The sequence below is a fragment of the Chiloscyllium punctatum genome, chromosome 1 (genome assembly GCF_047496795.1).
Source record: "Chiloscyllium punctatum isolate Juve2018m chromosome 1, sChiPun1.3, whole genome shotgun sequence".
In the NCBI taxonomy this organism is placed as follows: Eukaryota; Metazoa; Chordata; class Chondrichthyes; order Orectolobiformes; family Hemiscylliidae; genus Chiloscyllium; species Chiloscyllium punctatum.
The window spans coordinates 91,853,848-91,875,688 of NC_092739.1; the positions used below are offsets into that span (position 1 = coordinate 91,853,848).

General features: G+C 40.4%; 1 protein-coding gene across 1 annotated transcript in view; it reads right to left on the bottom strand.

Moving 5' to 3' along the window:
- ipo11 (importin 11) overlaps window positions 1-21,841 on the bottom strand; it is a 410,923-nt gene that overhangs the window by 160,774 nt on the left and 228,308 nt on the right. Inside the window, exons 24-25 of the mRNA XM_072570976.1 lie at window positions 16,239-16,334; window positions 13,101-13,214 (exon numbers count right to left, since the gene is read on the bottom strand). Coding sequence (XP_072427077.1) covers window positions 13,101-13,214; window positions 16,239-16,334 — 210 coding nt within the window. The remainder of the gene's footprint in view (window positions 1-13,100; window positions 13,215-16,238; window positions 16,335-21,841) is intronic.

The window sequence follows — 21,841 nt, forward strand, 5'->3', positions numbered from 1 at the left end:
CATTTCTCAAATTGTCAAAGTGATAATACTGAATACATCAGAATAGAAGGTAGAAGCTAAATTTTCTTGCCAAACAAAGATAGCCTCACCAATACTTTTTTCATTTTAGTACCAATGGGAAAAAAAAGTGTATGCCCACTGCTAAAACAGTTTATTAAAATTTCAGTTGCGTTTTACTGGAAATTGCCATAGTCTGAGCTCCATGGCAAACTCTCTCATTGAAGAAAGACCTCAGCTGATGAGTTTAACCTGGAGGGTCACCAAGCCTCAGGGTGAGAGGCGTGATTAAGGTAGGGCTTTCACAGTGACAATATTGGTATTGCAGATTTCACTTGTATTGTCAATTATCCATAATGTGGCATATGAAAACAAACTTAATCGTGATGCATTTTCAGTGAATTGAAAATATGCCAAATAAAAGGACATGGAAGATATAGAATGTAGGGAAATAGATGGTGACAACTTGTAAAATGTCCATATTACAGTGGAGGAAGTGCTGGATGTCTTGAAACGCATAAAGGTGGATAAATCCCCAGGAGCTGATCAGGTGTACCCTAGAACTCTATAGGAAACTAGGGAAGTGATTATTGGGCCTCTCACTGAGATATTCATATCATCGATAGTCACAAGTGAGGTGCCGGAAGACTGGAGGTTGGCAAACGTGGTGCCACTGTTTAAGAAGGGTGGTAAGGACAAGCCAGGGAACTATAGTCCAGTGAGCCTGATGACGGTGGTGGGCAAGTTGTTGGAGGGAATCCTGAGGGACAGGATGTACATGCATTTGGAAAGACAAGGCTTTGGGAAATCATGTCTCACAAACATAGAACATAGAACATTACAGCGCAGTACAGGCCCTTCGGCCCTCGATGTTGCGCCGATCCAAGCCCACCTAACCTACACTAACCCACTATCCTCCATATACCTATCCAATGCCCGCTTAAATACCCATAAAGAGGGAGAGTCCACTACTGCTACTGGCAGGGCATTCCATGAACTTACGACTCGCTGAGTGAAGAACCTACCCCTAACATCAGTCCTATATCTACCCCCCCTTAATTTAAAGCTATGCCCCCTTGTAATAGCTGACTCCATACGTGGAAAAAGGTTCTCATGGTCAACCCTATCTAACCCCCTAATCATCTTGTACACCTCTATCAAGTCACCCCTAAACCTTCTTTTCTCCAATGAAAACAACCCCAAGTGCCTCAGCCTTTCCTCATAGGATCTTCCTACCATACCAGGCAACATCCTGGTAAACTTCCTCTGCACCCGTTTCAGTGCCTCCACATCCTTCCTATAGTATGGCGACCAAAACTGCACACAATATTCCAGATGCGGCCGCACCAGAGTCTTATACAACTGCAGCATGACCTCAGGACACCGGAACTCAATTCCTCTACCAATAAAAGCCAGTACGCCATATGCCTTCTTCACTGCACTATTTACCTGGGTGGCAACTTTCAGAGATCTGTGTACATGGACACCAAGATCCCTCTGCTCTTCCACACTACCAAGTATCCGACCATTAGCCCAGTACCCCATCTTTTTATTACTCTTACCAAAGTGAATCACCTCACACTTAGCTACATTGAACTCCATTTGCCACCTTTCTGCCCAGCTCTGCAGCTTCTCTATATCCCGCTGTAACCTGCCACATCCTTCCTCACTGTCTACAACTCCTCCGACTTTCGTATCATCCGCAAACTTGCTCACCCAACCTTCTAACCCTTCCTCCAGGTCATTTATAAAAATGACAAACAGCAATGGTCCCAAAACAGATCCTTGCGGAACACCGCTAGTGACGGCACTCCAAGATGAACCTTTGCCATCAACTACTACCCTCTGTCTTCTTCCAGCCAGCCAATTCCTAATCCAAACTTCCAACTCACCCTCAATGCCATATCTCTGTATTTTCTGCAGTAGCCTACCATGGGGGACCTTATCAAACGCCTTACTAAAATCCATATATACCACATCTACCGCTTTCCCCTCATCTACCTCCTTAGTCACCTTCTCAAAGAATTCAATAAGGTTTGTGAGGCACGACCTGCCCTTCACAAAACCATGCTGACTATCCTTGATCACATTATTCTTATCCAGATGTGCATAAATCCTATCCCTTACAATTCTCTCTAAGACTTTGCCCACAACAGAAGTGAGACTCACTGGCCTATAGTTACTAGGTTTGAGGTTTTTGAAGAAGTAACAAAGAGGATCGCGGTAGATGTGATCTATATGGACTTCAGTAAGGGATTCAACGAGGTTCCCACTGGGAAACTGGTTAGCAAGATTAGATTTCACAGAATACAGCGAGAACTAGCCATTTGGATACAGAACTGGCTCAAACGTAGAAGACAAGGATTGGTGCTGGATCCTCTACTTTTCATCATTTATATAAATGATTTAGATATGAGCATAAGAGGTATAGTTAGTAAGTTTGCAGATGACACCAAAATTGGAGGTGTAGTGGACAGCGAAGAAGGTTACCTCAGATTACAACAGGATCTGGACCAGATGGGCCAATGGGCTGAGAAGTGGCAGATGGAGTTTAATTCAGATAAATGGGAGGTGGTGCATTTTGGGAAAGCAAATCTTAGCAGGACTTATACACTTAATGGTAAGGTCCTAGGGAGTGCTGCTGAACAAAGAGACCTTGGAGTGAAGGCTCATAGCTCCTTGAAAGTGGAGTCGTAGGTAGATAAGATAGTGAAGGCGGTGCTTGGTATGCTTTCCTTTATTGATTAGAGTATTGAGTACAGGAGTTGGGAGGTCATGTTGTGGCTGTACAGGACATTGGTTAGGCCACTGCTGGAATATTGCATGCAATTCTGGTCTCCTTCCTATCGGAAAGATGTTGTGAAGCTTGAAAGGGTTCAGAAAAGATTTACAAGGATGTTGCCAGGGCTGGAGGATTTGAGCTATAGGCAGAGGCTGAACAGTCGGGGGTTGTTTTCCCTGGAGCGTTGGAGGCTGAGGGGTGACCTTATAGAGGTTTACAAAATTATGAGGGGCATGGATAGGATAAATAGACAAAGTCTTTTCCCTGGGATGGAGCAGTCCATAACTAGAGGGCATAGATTCAGGGTGAGAGGGGAAAGGGATAAAAGAGTCCTACTCAGATTTGCTTTCCCAAAATGAAGCACCTCCCATTTATCTGAATTAAACTCCATCTGCCACTTCTTCGCCCGTTGCCCATCTGATCAAGGTCCTGTTGTAATCTGAGGTAACCTTCGCTGTCCACTACTCCTCCAATTTTGGGGTCATCTGCAAATTTACTAACTATGCCTCTTATGTTCGCATTCAAATTATTTTTATTCACTCACAGGATCTGGCTAGGCTAACATTCATTGCCCATCCCTCATTGCCCAGAGAGGTATTAAGTCATAGAATCATAGAATGCCTACAGTGTGGAAACAGGCAATTCGTCCCAACAAGTCCACCCCAACTCTCCGAAGAGTAACCCATGCCCTTATCCGATTACTCCACATTTACCCTGACTAATGTACCTAACCCACACCTCCCTGAACACTATGGACAATTTAGCATGGCCAATTCACCTTATCTGCAGATTTCTGGATTGTGGGAGAAACTGGAGCACCCAGAGGAAACCCACACAGACACGAGGAGAATGTGCAAACTCCACGCAGACAGTTGCCCAAGGCTGCAATTGAACTCGGGTCCCTGGTGTTGTGAGGCAGCAGTGCTAATCACTGAGCCCCGGTGTTGACCCTGCATTGCTGCGGGTCTGGAGTCATACATAGTCCAGACCAGGTAAGGATGCCAAAAACTAAAAGAACTCCAGATGCTGGAAATCGGCAACAAAAACAGAAATTGCTGGAAAATCTCAGTAGGTTTGGCAGCATCTGTGGAGAGAAATCAGAGTTAATGTTTCAGGTTCAGTGACCACTCTTCAGATAAGGATGGCAGTTTCCTACTCTAAAAGGATATTTGTGAACCAGATGGGATTTTCCAACCATTTCCACTGATTTAATTGCCTGAGAAAATGCAACATTTATTTTAATTTTAAAACTCATTATGCATTTAATAACTTTTTAATTCTCTTTATGAAAGTTTACTTTAATCCTCAGATTTCAGTATTATTCAATAAAGCAACAGCCCTTTCAAAATGCAATTTCCCTTTCTTCATACTGCCTACCTCCACACATACCATTAATAACTCTTGACCTAACTTCTTAAAAACTCTTGTTAAGAATCCCTGAGCTCATTGCCGTATTTACTTCAACTGTTCCAACACCCTCATGAGTGATTTCAGTGGCCTGTTGTGGGCGCAAGTAACAACACATTTAGATTATACAAATTTCCAATTCTGTGTGGTGCAATTATTACCATCAATTTTGTTGTAAGAATATATCTCTAAACTGTCGTATATGAATTTTTAAAAAATACCAAGATATAATAACAAGACTGTAATTTTTTAGCAATGACGGATTTATTGGCAAGTAATAATTAGAGGATGTTAGCTCTTTGAAGAAGTGCAGTCAGGAACAAGGATCTACAAGATAATAGTTTTAAGGTTTTTGTTACTGTACGAGATTAAACTTCTTTGTAGATCTGGCTACATTAGCTAACTCTGCAGCACAAATCTCTGTTGCAAACCCAGTGTGTAGAAAACACTGCACAAGTACCTACTAGGTGACTTACAAAGCAGACTCTATTTGGATTAATTCAATCTTATAATATTGCCAAATTTCACCCACGAAATAAATGCAGTTTTGGGAATGGCCTACAAACGACTTCAAGGATTGGACACATGGACCAGTGACAACAAAACCAAAGTGCACTACTAGTGAGTAGTATCAATAATCTTTTTCACATGGGAATTCACAACATTGAGTGGATCTCAGCCAAACTGTTAATGCAGTCTCCAAGGTAATCTAGTACGTAATGTTGCAACTTTCATAGCTTTAGAAAGTTCCAAAGTGCTCTGCTGCCAATTACTTTTAAAGTAGATTTGTTCTGAAGAACAGAAACTGCAATCAGAGGTGATAGAACTAAGCAATCCTATAACGAACGGATTATACCTAAGTTGCGCAGTTCTGCCACATCCAGTCATGAATGGTGCCGGACAATTAAATAAATCACTAGCGGAGGAGAAGGCTCCACAATATCCCCATCCCTAATAATAGAGTCATAGAGATGTACAGCATGGAAACAGACTCTTCAGTCCAACTCATGCATGCTGACCAGATATTGCAACCAATCTAGTCACACCTGCCAGAACACGGCCCACATCCCTCCAAATCCTTCCTATTCGTATGCCCATCCAAATGCCTTTTAAATATTGCAATTGTACTAGTCTCCACCGCTTCCTCTGGCAGCTCATTCCATACATGTACCACCCTCTGTGTGGAAAGGTTGCCCCTTAGGTCTCTTTTATATCTTTCCCCTCTCACCCTAAACCTATGCCCTCTAGTTCTGGACTCCCCAACCCCAGGGAAAAGACCTTGTCTATTTACCCTATCAATGCCAATCATAATTTTATAAACCTCTATAAGGTCACCCCTCAGCCTCCGATGCTCCAGGGAAAACAACCCCAGCCCGTTCTGCCTCTCCCTATAGCTCAAAACCTCCAACCCTGGCAACATCCTTGGAAATCTTTTCTGAATCCTTTCAAGTTTCACAACATCTTTCCGATAGGAAGGAGACCAGAACTGCACGCAATATTCCAACAGTGGCATAACCAATGTCCTGTACAGCCACAACATGATCTCCCAACTCCTGTACTCAATACTCTGAACAATAAAAGAAAGCATACTAAACGCCTTCTTCATTACCTTATCTACCTGCGACTCTACTTTCAAGGAGCTATGAACCTGCAATCCAAGGTCTCTTTGTTCAGCAACACTCCCTAGGACCTTACCATTAAGTTGTTGTGGTTCTGTTCGCCAAGCTGGGAATTTGTGTTGCAGACATTTCGTCCCCTGTCTAGATGACATCCTCAGTGCTTGGGAGCCTCCTGTGAAGCGCTTCTGTGATGTTTCCTCCCGCATTCATAGTGATTTGTACCTGCCGCTTCCGGTTGTCAGTTCCAGCTGTCCGCTGCAGTGGCAGGTATATTGGGTCCAGGTTGATGTGCTGATTGATTGAATCTGTGGATGAATGCCATGCCTCTAGGAATTCCCTAGGTAAAAACAATGACTGCAGATGCTGGAAACCAGATTCTGGATTAGTGGTGCTGGAAGAGCTTTTGCCCGAAACATCGATTTCGAAGCTCCTTGGATGCTGCCTGAACTGCTGTGCTCTTCCAGCACCACTAATCCAGAATCTAGGAATTCCTTGGCTATTCTGTGTTTGGCTTGTCCTATAATAGTAGTGTTGTCCCAGTCGAACTCGTGTTGCTTGTCATGAGTGTGTGGCTACTAAGGATAGCTGGTCATGTCGGTAAAAACAATAACTGCAGATGCTGAAAAACAAATACTGGATCCAGTAGCTGGTCATGTCGTTTAGTAGCCACACACTCAGATGACAAGCAACACGAGTTCGACTGGGACTGGGACAACACTACTATTATAGGACAAGCCAAACAAAGAACAGCCAGGGAATTCCTAGAGGCATGGCACTCATCCACAGATTCAATCAATAAGCACATCAACCTGGACCCAATACACCGGCCACTGCAGCGGACAGCTGGAACTGACAACTGGAAGCGGCAGGTACAAATCACTATAAATGCCGGAGGAAAGATCACAGAAGTGCTTCACAGGAGGCTCCCAAGCACTGAGGATGTCACCTATCCAGGAGACGAAACATCTGCAACACAAATTTCCAGCTCGGCGAACAGAACCACAACAACGAGCACCCGAGCTACAAATCTTCTCCCACACTTTGAGCTTACCATTAAGTGTACAAGTCCTGCTAAGATTTGCTTTCCCAAAATGCAGCTCCTCGCATTTATCTGAATTAAACTCCATCTGCCACTCCTCAGCCCATTGGCCCATCTGGTCAAGATCCTGTTGTAATCTGAGGTAACCCTCTTCACTGTCCACTTCTTCATACCTCCAATTTTGGTGTCATCTGCAAACTTTCTAACTGTACCTCTTATGCTCGTATCCAAAACATTTATATAAGTAACAAAAAGTAGAGGACCCAACACCAAACCCTAGTGGCACTCCACTGGTCACAGGCCTCCCTTCTGAAAAACAACCCTCCAACACCACCCTTTGTCTTCTACCTTTGAGCCAGTTCTGTTTCCAAATGGCTAGTTCTCCCTGTATTCTGTGAGATCTAACCTTGCTAACCAGTCTCCCATGGGGAACCTTGCCCAATGATGGAAGAGCTCAAAACATCAGTGCAAATGGCTGAAGCATTCACGGCGATATTCTGCCAGAAGTGCAAAATTGGATGATCCATCTTGGTTTCCTCAAAGGTTCCTAGCATCACAGATGCCAGTCTTTAGCCAATTCAATTCACTCCATGCAATATCAAGAAACAGTTGGAGGCACTGGATAAAGCAAAGGCTATGGGTTCTGAGAACATTCCAGTCATAGTACCTCAGTCTTGTCCTCCAGAACTTGCTGCTCACCTACCCAAGCAGCTACAATACTGGAACCTCCTCGACAATGTGGAAAATTGCCCAGGATATCCCCTGTACACAAAAAACAGGACAAAGCCAACGCATCTAATTATCACCCTAGTTTACTCTCAATCATAAGTAAACTGATGGATGATGTCATCAACAGTGTTATCAAGCAACAGCTGTTCAGCAATAACCTGCTCAGTAATGACCAATTCGGGTTCTGCCATAGTCATAGAGTCGTACACCCAAGTTATCAAGGCTGACCACGTTTCCTAAATTGAACTAATCCCAATTGCCTCTGTTTAGTCCATATCCATGTGTGTGGGTTTCCTCCGGTTCCCTCCCACAATCCAAAAATGTGAGGTCAGGGGAATTGACCGTGCTAAATTGTCCATAGTGTTCAGGGTAAATGTAGGGGAATGGGTCTGGGTGGGTCACTCTTCAGAGGGTCGGTGTGGACTTGTTGGGCTGAAGGATCGGTTTTCGCACTGTAGGGAATCTAATCTAAACGTTTTCTATCCATGTATCTGTCCAAATGTCTTTTAAATGTTGTAACTGTACTTGCCCCTGCGATTTCCTCTGGCAGCTTGTTCCATATATACACCACCCTGTGTATAGAAAGCTGCCCCCCTCGGTCTCTTTTAAATCTTTCCCCTCTCACCTTAATTATGCTTTTGAACTCCCCTATCCTGGGGAAAAGATTTTAACTAGTCACCTTATATATGACTCATGATTTTATAAACCTCTATGAGGTCACCCCTCAGCTTCCTCTCCAGGGATAAAAGTCCCAGCCTATCCATTCTCTTCTTATAACTCAACCCCTCTAATTTTGGTAGCATCCTTTTAAATATTTTTGTACCCTTTCCAGTTTAATAAGATCTTTCCTATAGCAGGGCAACCAGAATTGTACACCATCCTCAAACATACTAACCATGCCTCCTAGAGTCACATCCAAATTGTTTAAGTGCCCCTCAGCTTCTGACCTCATTGCAGCCTTGATTCAAATATGGACAAAAGAGCTGAATTCCAGAGCTGAGGGGAGAATGATAGTCCTTGAAATCGAGGAGCCCTAACAAAACTGGAATCAATGTGAATCAGAAAGCAAAGTCTCTGCTGATTACAGTCATATGTAGAATGACAGGTATGGTTGTTGAAGGTAAGTCATCTCACTCCAGGATGCCTCTGCAGAAGTTTCCCAGGTAGAGCCCTGGTTCCAACCATCTTCATCAAAGACCTTCCCTGCATTATATAGTCAGAAGTGGGAATGTTCACCGATGATTGCACAACGCTCAGCACCATTATGATTCCTCAAACACTGAAGCAGTCGCTGTTCAAATGCAACAAGAGCTGGACAATATCTAAGCTTGGGCTGACTCGTGGCAAGTAACGTCTGTGTCACACAAATGCCAGACAATGATCATCTCCAATAAGAAACAATCTGATCAATGCCCTTTGACATTCAATGGCGATACCATCACTGAATCCCTCACTATCAAAATCCTCAGAATTACCATTGGCCAGTAACACAATTGAACTCATAAATACAGTAGCAACAAGAGCAGGTCAGAGGCTTGGAATATTGGGCAAGTAACTCACTTCCCAACTCCCCAAAGTCTGTCCATCGGCACAAGTCAGAAATGTGATAGAACACTCTCCACATGCTTGGATGGTTGCAGCTCCAACAACACTCAAGAAGCTTGACACCATCCAGGACAAAGCAGCCAGTTTCCACATATACAAACATCAATTCTGTCAACCACAAGCACTCAGTAGAGGTAGAGTGTTTCTACAAGTTGCAATGCAGGAATTCACTAAAGATTCTTAGACAGCACTTTCCAAACCCATGACCACTTTCACCCAGAATGGCAGTAGAAAGTTGGGAACCCCACCACCTGCAAGATATCGTGCAAGCCACTCACCATCCTGACTTGGAAATATGTTGTCGTTCTTTCAGTGTTGCTGCGTCAAAATCCTGGAATTCCCTCCCTGTTGGCATTGTGGGTCAACCTACAGCATGTGGACTGCAGCAGTTCAAGAAGGCAGCTCACCACCACCTTTTCATGAGCAACTGGAGGTAAGCAAGAAATACTGGCCAGCCAGCAAAGCCCACATCCTATGAATGATTTTTTTAAAAATGCAATCACAGTTTTTTGTAGGCAACTCTATTTTATCTTACTATAGTTTATTTATAAACCGTGCTGGTTGCTGCCTTATTTCCTTCTAGGCATTGCTTACTATATAATGAAAAGACAATTTGTAAGGAAATTCAAAATGACATAGGCTGACTTTGTAGCTTCACTTTCAGTAAACCATAGGTATTGTTCTGTGCGTTAGGCCTGTTCAAGATTTGAAAGAACATTTATTTAAATATAGGCTGTTACCTGCAATGAACAAATTCTGGCATGAAGCAGTTTTTCACAGTCATAAGAGGCACAGATATGACCTAACCCAGGTATTCTGCCACAGTGTCTGAAGTATCTACGGTGCTGCAGTTTGGCAGTCTAGTGAATAATTCTCAGACTAATCCATATCGATTTTTGAAATTCAAATATACATCCATGCACAAATTTCATCTAGTTTATACAACAGTGCAAATTTAGTTTTACTGGGATATAGGTTCAAGTGAATGAAGTGGGAATTTTAAGTGCATAGACTACACACTAGCAACTCTCATTTCAAAAGGGCAATATTTGATATTTTGGAAGGACAGGATGCTAGGTCAGAGAACGAGAGAGAAAGAGACAGAGACAGACATAGAATGAAAGACAGAGTGTGTGTGTGTGTGTGTGTGTTTGTGTGGAGGGGGTGCTGTGAGTGTGTGCATGTGAGTGAATGTGGTGTGTGCTTGCATGCTTGGCCACTCTGCGTTCCCGACCGCAGGGACATTCGGCCTTGGATCTTTGGGTGACCGTTCTCCAAAGTGGACATCAGGATTCGCAACAATTCAGAGTGGCCGAGCGCAGGCTGATAGTGAAGTTCGGTACTCATGAGGATGGTCAAGACCGGGACCTTGGGTTCATGTTACACTGCAAGTGACCCCAACTACACTATACACACTCTCACATACACTCTTACATACTGACACACTTAAGCAGACCCTCTCTAATTCACACACTCTCTCTCAGGTGCGCACACACACATACACTCCCCACACTCATACCAACGCAGACACCCTCTCACAGGCTTATATTTTGTCACACTCATGCACACACACACAAACATACTCACACCTCCCCCGCACTCCCCCCAAACACACACACATATATAAGTCTATGAAGTGAATTTGCATTTGCAGAATTGTAAATGCAGATACATTCTACTTTGTTCAAAAAGGACAAATTCTGCAGACAGTCAATGCATGTAACATTTTATAAATTCCCATTTTGGAAATAGAACCAGTCTGGCTTAGGACTAGGGTACATACAGACTCCAACCTCACGCCATTAATACATTGTCTGAGCTGAAATATCTTTTTTTAATATAAAACCTTAAGTTATTTCAAGAATGTGACTTGAAAGAAGTACTGGGATTTACATATTAATGAACCAAGACCTGCAATCCATTCTAAAAGATTAAACAGCAATCCAGGTTTGTTCAATATATCATTTCAGTTGTATGACACTGTGATCTTATGCAATATATTCTGTGGCCTACTCCATAGCTACCTGATGAAGGAGCAATAGTACTTCCAAATACACTTGTTGGACAATAGCCTGGTGTTGTGTGATTTTTAACTTTGTCCACCCAGTCCAACACCAGCAGCTCCACATCATAAAAAAAAGTCAGCAAATTTACCAAGTTAGCAATTGGGTTAGGCAGATGAGGTACATCACAGGATTGATTCCATGCTGCCTAATGAGTTAGCTATCAGCTGGGACATTAATAGGACCCCTGAAGTCTCTTCCAGCAATCCTAAATTCGATGGTGGTGGTAGTGGTGGTGAATGTGGGGTGGGGGAAGAGGGGGAAAGATGGTGGTGTTGCTTAGCATTGAAATCAGCCATCATTCCTGCTCTGTATCATTAATTTTGCGACACCGGCTGGAAATATGAACACTGCTGTTATGCTTGTTATACTCAAATTGATTGCTGGCAACACCATCATCACGCTTATGAAATAATGACAAGTTTGATGAGTACCAGAAGATACTCAATCCCAGTAAAGGGACTTCGGATACAGCCATACTTATAGTAGAGGAGGAACAGGGAGAGTATTGAAGAAAATAATAAAGTACAAATAAATCTTACAAATATGCATCAGTAATTTACAAGCATTTGGCAGCTTCAGGAGAGGTAAAACCTCTTAGAAATTAAGATTGTTGGAGTTGAAGCAAAAAAAATTAAAACCAAATAGAATTCTGATAAGGAAAACATTTCAGGCATTCAATGTCTTTTTCTTTGAAATTAAGTTAGCCAAAATAATAGGAAAACAATAAAACTGTCTTTCGCAAGCTTTAAAACAATATTGATGAGAAAAAGCTGCAATTATAGTTGTGTTATAAGTTGCAGCACTTTTCTGTGGATAAGAGCTTAAATCATACTTAGCCATGGGTATCAAAGGAAAACATTATATTCTCAAAAAGCACTATGAAAAGAATGTATCGTAGTCAGAAAGCCAAGCCAATCTAGAGATTTTTTCTACCTTGTCAAATTGGATTTTAAAATTCAATATTTGGAATTTGAATCATAAATATTCATCGTTGTGACTGAATTGCAGCTATCAGTCTGACTGGTATGTGTTGATAGCAAAATTTGCCACATATCAAGTTTATACTGCCTACCATGTATTGTTGCACTCAGCATCAGAATCAGTTACAGAGAAACACTATGCTTGGGGTTTAAATACATATGTAGAATTTCATTTCAGACAAGTACGAATTAAGTTTGAGAGAACAAGGGCAGATCTACCAACCGACTAGAAATAAAATTATCAAGTTTCACTGTAGCTTCTTATCTGCCTAGATACTACACAGTTCAAACCAATAGAAAGACAACCTCCTACAGAGATTTTAGACCACCTTGTTTTACTGTAGGTGGAAGACAGACTAGACCCCATGATAACTTTCTCATTAATGTGCTTTCAAGAAGCCATCAAAATGGTAGTATACCTGCATCCTAAACAATTCAGTCATTAGCAGAGGTAGTGGCAGAATTTTTTTAAAAAGCTATATTCTCACAGATTAACCAAAGAATTATTGCAAAAAGATTGCAGCAGTTCTAGACTACTGACACCTTTATAATGGAGAGACGGGCAATGAATACACTCTTGAAAATGTTCCTCACTTCCCAAGGGGGGAGAAAATGCTTTGGTTGGTGTGAAGTTGTACTTACTACTTGGTAATCAATTGAATTGTTCGAAATAATACCTGAAACTTGCTGTCCCACATTTCCTATTTTCTGGCAATGCACAACCATGAACTTTCAAACCTGACAGACTTATTTGTTGATTATTATAATAGGCAATTTCACTGTAATCAAGCGAAGGAGAGTCTTGAGGAAGTAGTAATTTTTGTTCAATTTCAAATCAGTTAACATGTTTCAAGAATTGTAAATGCTTGCACTTACCTCTTGGCTGAGATCTAATGCAATCTGGTTGAGAAGGGAAGAGAAAAATCCTGCGTTTTGCAATAGTACACGTCCTGTAATACCTAGATACGTAGACATTACCACGGGATATTTCTGAAATACAAGGAAACAATACATACAAAACATATCTTGTTGAAAAAAAAGTAGACTTGTTAATAAAAAAAACTTCAAAACATTTTAATTTATCCATGTATCATTGGTGTGGCTAGTTAGACTAGCTTTTATTGTCCACCTCCAAGTGCCCAGAGGGTAGTTAGGAGTCAACCACATTGCTGTGGGTCAGGAGTCACAGGGAAGCCAGACCATGCAAGGATGGCAGATTTCATTTTCTAAAGGGTATTAGTGAATTGGATGAGTTTTATGACAATCAACTGTGGTTATATAGTTGCCATTATAATTTTAGACTCGCTTTTTATTCCAGATTTTTAAGCAATTCAAATTTCACCATTTGTCATGTGTGCTTCAAATCCATGTTCTGACAGCATCCGCCTGGGTTTCAGGATTATTGGTCCAATGACATTACCACAGTGTCACCCCCCCTCCTCATTCACATTCTCGAAATTCACAACTAAAGTTAAATCAATTTTGAAGGGAAAACTCTCAATTATCCTCATTGAATTGGAGGAAAAAAGAAAGCAAAATACTTTTGATTTGTGTAAAACAAGACAACAGCTTAAATTTATTGCAGTTGTCTGATTTGCATGTTTTCTGGTTTACTGCAAACTATTTTAAATTATTTTACTTGTAATGATGAATGCTATGAAATTCTGTGAAATTACAATTATGTTGTGAGCAGTTTTGTAACAAGAAATTTCTGCATTTCTTATCCAGTTTCCTGATCAAGTGTTAATAGTTAGTAAATATCATATCTTTACTTTTTCTGTATTTTTGATTGTGGTTTGAAATGGGAAAATAATGTTTTAAGAAACAAAGATTGCTGCATATTGTTAAAGCAAATAACCTAACATTTATGGTATGTACTGATTATTCAAACAGTGGTGGAACCGAGTTTGTAGATGAGCTGAGCCCAAGGCACATATATAAATGGAGTTTTAAAAGTAGCTAATTGGTTTGTGAACTAGTGATCAGTTATTGATAACAAAGACCTTTGGCCAGTCAACGATCATGTGATTGGCTCCTAGGTAGCAGAACAGCTTGGAGGTGTGAATATGTCAGCAGAAACTACTATCTCCTTTCTTTACAGTAAAATGAATCTCAAACCTGAGGATACCTAGCTTATTTCCCCTTTCCAGTTGCTGTAAGCTGTCACTTCTAATGGATAAGTCAAAAATCTTTATAAATGGGAACCAATTACTATGTCTTTCCCACAAAAAAGGTAAAAGTGTCTCAAGGAAGAAGATCAAGAAACAGCGTTCTAATCAGAAGAATCAATTCAGCAAGCCTTATGGACAAAGATCACTATTAGTTGAATACTGCAAACATGTTTATATCTATTTAGAGGAGCTATCTGCCATTTGGTACTTGCCACAATGAATATATCGATGACTCTCATTATTTTTTTCTACGTTTATCTATGGTTGCAATCTATGTTTAATAACAGTCATTCTTGTCAAGCACTGAAACTTGGCCTGTGCATTGTCAAAATAATGGAAATTTTCTATTTTGTTATAAAATCTTTAATTTTGTGATGACTCCAGGAATACCAGGACTTGATTGCCAGGGGAAATCCTAATAAAGTGTAACATTACAGCTAATTGATCAAATTTAAAATCCTCATTAAGCAACTTTATTGTAGCTTATAACATGGTAAAATGTAAAAATATTCAAATTATATGAAATCCAATAAAAATGATTTGTTTATAACAACAGGATATCCTGATGGATGTGTCTCTGGAGACATGAAATCAGAATTTGGAAGTGTATTTTGACATAGAGTGAAACAAATCAACATTAATTGTCTTAAAAAGTTGCAATAAAACTTTATGAGCACAAAAAAGGCATGCAATGCAAAATCCTCTAAAACAATGATACCTTAGGAAAATGTCTTGCACTTATTCCAAGTTTTTTTTATGGCTGCCATGTAATTGCAGACCTGACATCATAGGACCTCCCTGGCAGCCTTTGATGGATCTACAGGATTGACTGTTGCCCACTCTTCATTACAGTCAGACATATCCCTTAATCGTGATTAGCCTGAGTAAAGGATTAACTGTGAATAAGCCCCTGGACCATGTGAGGACTATATCTGTGAGTGACCATACCAAGATCGTCTGACTGATAACAGTAGCTCCTGCTCTCCATCTGGAGGAGGGCTAGTTTGAAAGTTGGGGGGGGGGGGGGGGTTTGCATTTAATTGAATAAATATGTATTGCATTTCCTGTGCAAACAACTGTGAGCCATATCGCAAGATATTTACCCCATTACTGGACAGATGAGCATTACAAGCAACCTGTCTATGGGTCTGCAGAATATGGCAGTACTGACATCCTTCAGGTTCTGGTTGAAGCCCCAGTGAATTAACAGGTATGGCAAGGCATGGATGCTGCATGCATGCATGAGGCACAAAGTCACTGTATGCTAAGAGCGCTTATCAACAGGTCCGAGATCAGCCTAGTCCAATCACTGAGCTGTGTGCCTGTCCACATGTGTAAAATATTGTTGTCGCAGCCTTTCAATGCTAGTTGTTGGTGCACCTTTTAATGCAAGTTTATGCTTCTAAAATATCTGGCAAGTAGGTTGGAGCAATGCATAAGGATCATGTGCGATCTGCAAAAATCAGATACTACTGTTGGTAGGGGAGGGATATGAGAGGACGGTGTCCATTCATCATGCTCTGAGATGCTGTTGCTTGCAAGGAGGCTTTTCACAGCCAACAGTGGGTTTAAGTGTCAAGGACACCTCTGATTTCCATACTGAAAATTCTCAACATGCAGTTTGTTTGGCATGATCGCCAAAATAGGAAGTTGAATATTAATGAGGCAAAATGTGTATTAATAAGGCTTTAATAACAATAACCCCCTAAAAAGGCAACATGCTGCTGGCTAGAGGTTTTACCAAATGTCTCACTGTGATTCTGCCACAATTGTTGCCATGGCCTCGATAAAATTCTGCATTCTACTAAATTAAGAGCTGTTTAATATATTTCTTAATTCCTACCTCTCCATCCAAGATTCCTTTTAGGACTGATGGAAGAAGTGGCTGAAATATCTGAGGCCCTAGTACAGGATTCACTTTGAGGACATTTTCTACAACCTGCAAAACAAAATTTATCCACCAAAGAAATAGTTAAAATACTTTTAAACTCTGCTTCAAGTGTTGAATAAAACATTTCAACTAAACTGAACTGTAATTTTTAAAACTTTGGTGATGAAACAGTGAGAAATGATTTTTATGAACGTTTCGTTAACAATACTGCTATGTATCTAGAGATGCCAAACAATATGCATTCAAGCAAAGTACCAGAAATGAATTTCCTAACACACTGACTGGACTTATTTGTAGATACAGCTAACATTTTCACAGTATATTAAAGGCAACTGAAAAGGGGACGCAAATTTATTCATGTCTCAGTTACACTTACCTAATAATTTAATGCACAAAGCATATACATTTAAATCTATCCCAATTAGGGTTTTTCTACCCATAAGTTTATAATTTCAGATTTATTCAGTGAATTTGAAATTCACTAACTACCATGGCGGGGAAGTGAACCCCTGACCCCAGAGTTTTATCTCATGCTGCTGGATTACTAGTGGTATTACCACTATTTGCGATTTTTGAGAAGATTTGTAGCTCAGGTTAAGGTTCAGGCGGCAAGTTTGCTCACTGAGCTGGAAGGTTTGTTTTCAGACGTTTCGTCACCATGCTAGGTAACATCATCAGTGAGCCTCCAGTGAAGCACTGGTGTTATGTCTCACTTTCTATTTGTGTGTCTTGGTCTTTTAAGGTGAGCAATATCATTCCTGGTTCTTTTTTTCAGAGGTTGGTAAATGGGGTCCAGATCGATATGAGAGTGTTCTGGTTTGAATGCCAAGCCTCTAGGAATTCCTAGGAGAGGATAAACATAGACATGCACAGGAATTTCTCAAGGCCTGGCATTCAAGCTGGAACTCCATCAATAAACACATCGATTTGGACCCATTTACCAACCTCTGAGAAAAAGAACCAAAAATGATATTACCTATCTTAAGAGACCAAGACAGATAAATAGCAAGTAGGACATAACACTAGACCTTCACTAGAAGCTCACTGAAGATGTTACCAAGTATGGTGACAAGACATCACACAAAACAAACCTTCCAGCTCAGCGAGCAAGCTTACAACCTATATTACCACTATGTCACAATCGCCCCATATTGTAACAACAAGTAAGCTTCCCTTTACCACCAATATGCTTTACCATTGATGGATAATTTCCATTTGACAACCAAATATTCCACAGTCAAATACAGGATGATCCAAAACAAGTTACCCATGTATCTCACCTAACATATTCAACATTCACTCTCTGCACCACTGATGCACAGTGGCAATAATGTGTACCATCTATAAGATGAACTGCACCAGCTCATCAAGGCTCCATATACAGTACCTTCCAACCCATGAATACTGCCTACACCACATGGATTGTGTGGTTCAAGGCAGCTCATTACCAGTCTCAAAGGCAATTAGTGATGGGCAACAAATGCTGGCTAAGTCAGTGATGCCCACCGAGAAATCAATATTGGTACACTTAGACATGCTACCTCCTACAAAGTTGCTGAGAAATCAATATTGGTAGACTTGAACATGTCAACTTCTACAAACTGAGTGTGTGCATCACAATCTCTAGGTAATATCATGCCCCCTTACAATCTTGTAAATAGGCTTGGAAATCTCAAGATTTTGTTGAACACCATTATTGAAAGATTAGGTGACACTAGTGACAACAATGAGATGCTGTCGGAAGTTGCATTCAAGAACCTGCAACTGCTGTAAAGACCAAGATGCAAAAAGAGAGATTTCAGATAGAAAATATAACTCGTTCAAAGAGATCTGACCTGATACAGTTTGAAACATCACTAATGCAATTTGTAGGTGAAATATGTTGGTCGCCTTAACATGAATAAGATTCAAACACAATAATAACAGACTTTATTTAGATTTTCATGCAAGTGGTTTTGGTAAAATTATCTCCATCACTGACCATCTGTGGATGTTGACTAGTACCTGGAACCATTCTTCATTAAAGCAACTGAACTACAAAAAAAATTCAAAAGTCACATCCAAGTAACTGACTTACGTAATAGTGGAGAAGACTGTAGAAATTTATTGTGTGTTATCTACATCACAAAAATGATTACTCATCATAAGTCAAGGAAAACTTTTGGTTTATCCTGCATTTTTATTGCAAACAACACGGAAAAAATTCTTTTGTTTGTGACTTTCTAATACCATTCAAATTTTATTTAGAATAGCTCAAATTTCCAGCAGCAAAGTCAAAAAATGACAATTTATTTCACAATATCTAATATCAACATTAATTCACTGAAAAATACTTTCAATAATGTAATATATCCCAATGGAATATCACAGGACAATTATACAACAACTGACACCAAGCACAAGGAGACAATGCTAGGAGAGGTAACAAGCATTTCACAAGCGTTTTACAGAAGAGATAAAGCGAGGTTTAGGGAAAGAATTGCTGAATAACCTAAGTTTAGCGCACAATTTCCAGACTTTTAGGCCAAGATGGCAAACAGGACAGCCACCAATGGTGGTACAAAGGAAATAGATCCATAAAATCCCAGAAGTGTAGAAACAGGTCCTTTGGCCCAACAAGTCTACACCGACCCTCTGAAGTGAAACCCACCCTGACCCATTGCCCTACCATATTATCATTTATTTACCGCTGACTAATGCACTTAACCTACACATTCCTGAACACTACGGGCCATTTAGCATAGCCAATTCACTAATCTTTGGATTGTGGGAGAAAACCAGAGAACCTAGAGGAAACCCACGCAAACACAGAAAATGTGCAAACTTCACGCAGTCAGTCAATCGAAGCTGGAATTGAACCCTGGTCCCTGGCGCTGTGAGGAAGCAGTACTAACCACTGAGCCACTGTGCCACCCATGGTGCTAGAGTTACTTGCCACTTGTCAGAAGGAGCTTGAATATTATTCAAGTCTTGTTGTATTGAGACATGACTGCTTTATCCCTGAGGAATCAGGAATGGTGCTGAATATTGTACAATTAGTGAATAACCCTATTCCGGCTTTATGATGGAGGGTTTGGGCAATCGGATTTTGGATGAGTTCAAGAGTATAGAGGCAAGTTTGGGACTGTGACTGTGCTACTTCTTCACCCTTCTAATATAAAACAATGAGAAAATAAGAGACAAAAACAAAACTGAAAAATACTGGAAAAACTCATCAGGTAAGGCAGCATCTCTGAAGAGAAATTAGTTAACATTTTGGGTCCAGTGATCCTTCTTCAGACACCAAACGTTAACTCTGATTTCTCTCCACAGATGCTGCCAGACCTACTAAGCTTTTCTAACAATTCTGTATTTGTCTGATTTCCAGCATCTGCAGTTCTTTTGGTTTTTAATTAGGAAATCAATTTGTTCAACACATTCATTGTGGTAAACAAAAACCTTATTTTTTACTTCAATACTCTCCCCCTTCTCAGCAGCTTTGCTCATGTTCAGTTGGATTTCTTAACTACTAGTTTTGTTCTTCATCCTTGTCTTTGCTCTAATTTTTCTTTAGATATGCTGTCTTGTCAAAAGCTGCCCGAGTCTGTCTACTCACATGCAGCCCGACAGTGAAACTTGTCATTAAACATTCCACAGCAAATATACCCATTTCATTTCACCAGTTTTACAATGTCAATTCTGGACTCTGATCCAAGGGTTGAAAATACTATTTCCATTTGTCAACAATGTGCTGAGTTTTCCACTTCTGCCAATACCTTTGCATTTTTTGGATCTGTTATCCCTGTCGCTGACATTGTGGCACTTTTCAAATTTAACAACTTCATGCTGAGAGACACAGAATATCTGTTACTTTGCAGGGAGAGTACAATGTTGAAAACTGTACAGGCCACATGTTTAATGAGAATCATAGTTATGACAGAATAATCACTTAATTGGATAATGTACATTGAGGACACATCAATTCTGGAGTAAATGAAAAGCTCTGTTGTTTTTATGTCACATCTGGGACAACCAAGATGCTTAGTTATACAGTCAGAGTGTAAGGTTTAATAGAAATCATTGATCTAAATGGAAAATTTGAGGATGAGAACTAAGTTAGATATCATAGAGCTCCCAAAGAAAAGATGCAGAAATTGGAATAAATCATAAAATTATGTTTATATTATGTCAATTTTGGGTTTTCAAAGCCTGAAATAAGTTTCTACCTTTTAATAAAGGAATAATTGGCAATTTAGCTGTGCGAGGTCCCTTGGGGAAGAGTGACCATAATGAGACAGAGTTCTTGATTAAGATAGAAAGTGACATAATTGATTTTGAGCCTTAGGTCCTGAATCTAAAGAAAACTATCTTGATATGAGACGTGGGCTAACTATAACTTGGGGAACATTATTTAAAGGAAGAACAGTGAATAGGCAACGGCCAGCATTTAAAAAGCGTACATGGAGGAAATGCAACAACTGTTCATCCCTGTCTTGACAAAAAATAAAATGAGAAAAATGTGGCTAAACCAATGCTAATAAGAGAAATTAGGGATAGTATTAGATTCAAGGAAGGAGTATTCAAAGTGGCCAGAAAAAGCTGTAGATCCAAATACTAAAAGCAGCTTAGATCTTAACAAAAGAGGCAGGTGTGGGGGGTGGGGGTGGAGGAGGGCGGTGGGGGGTGGAGGTGCAGAAACAAGTCAAGTCTGAGAATGACCTTGCACTGAACATACAAACTAATTGCAAAAACTTCTATAGGTCTTGAAGAGAAAAATGATTGTTGAAAACAGATATCAGTCCCTTACAGCCAGAAAAAAAGGGAAGCTATAATGAGGGACAAAGAGATGACAGACCAATTGAAGACATATTCTGGTACAGCTTTCACAAAGGAGGACACAAACTACACCCCAAAAACAGAGTCTACACAGAAGGCAAAAATGAAGAACTCTCTGCCACTAATAGACGTGGATGCTGGTCATTTGTTAATTGTAAAATGTAGATAGATACTTTTTTGCTAAGGAAACATATTAAGGGATATGAGGCAAAGGCAGGAATACAACAGAGTTAAGCCACAGATCAGTCTTGATTTCACGGAATGGCAGAACAGGCTTGATCAGGTGAATGCCTATGCCTGTTCCTATGTTTCTAAGATAGTATTAGCAGGGAAATTGGTGTTGAAGAAATTAATGGGATTAAAGACCAATAAGTCCCCAGGGAATAGTAATCTGTATCTCAGAGTAATTAAGGAAGCTGGCCTAGAAACAGAGAATGCAAGGTGCTTATAATTCCGGATGCTATTAACTCTAGAACAGTTCCTAAGGCATGGAGGGTAGCTAATGAAACCCCACTATTCAAAATGTTAGTGAGAAAACAGAAAATTATAGACTGATTAGCTTGATATTGGTAGTCAGGAAACTGCAACAGTCCATTCTAAAGATTTAATAGCAGAGCACTTGGAAAACAGTGTTTAGACAGAGTAAGCATGGATTTAGAAAGGGATAATCATGCTTGACAAATCAACAAGTGTACTTTGAGGATGTAACTAGTAGAGTTGACAAGGAGGAGCCAGTGGAT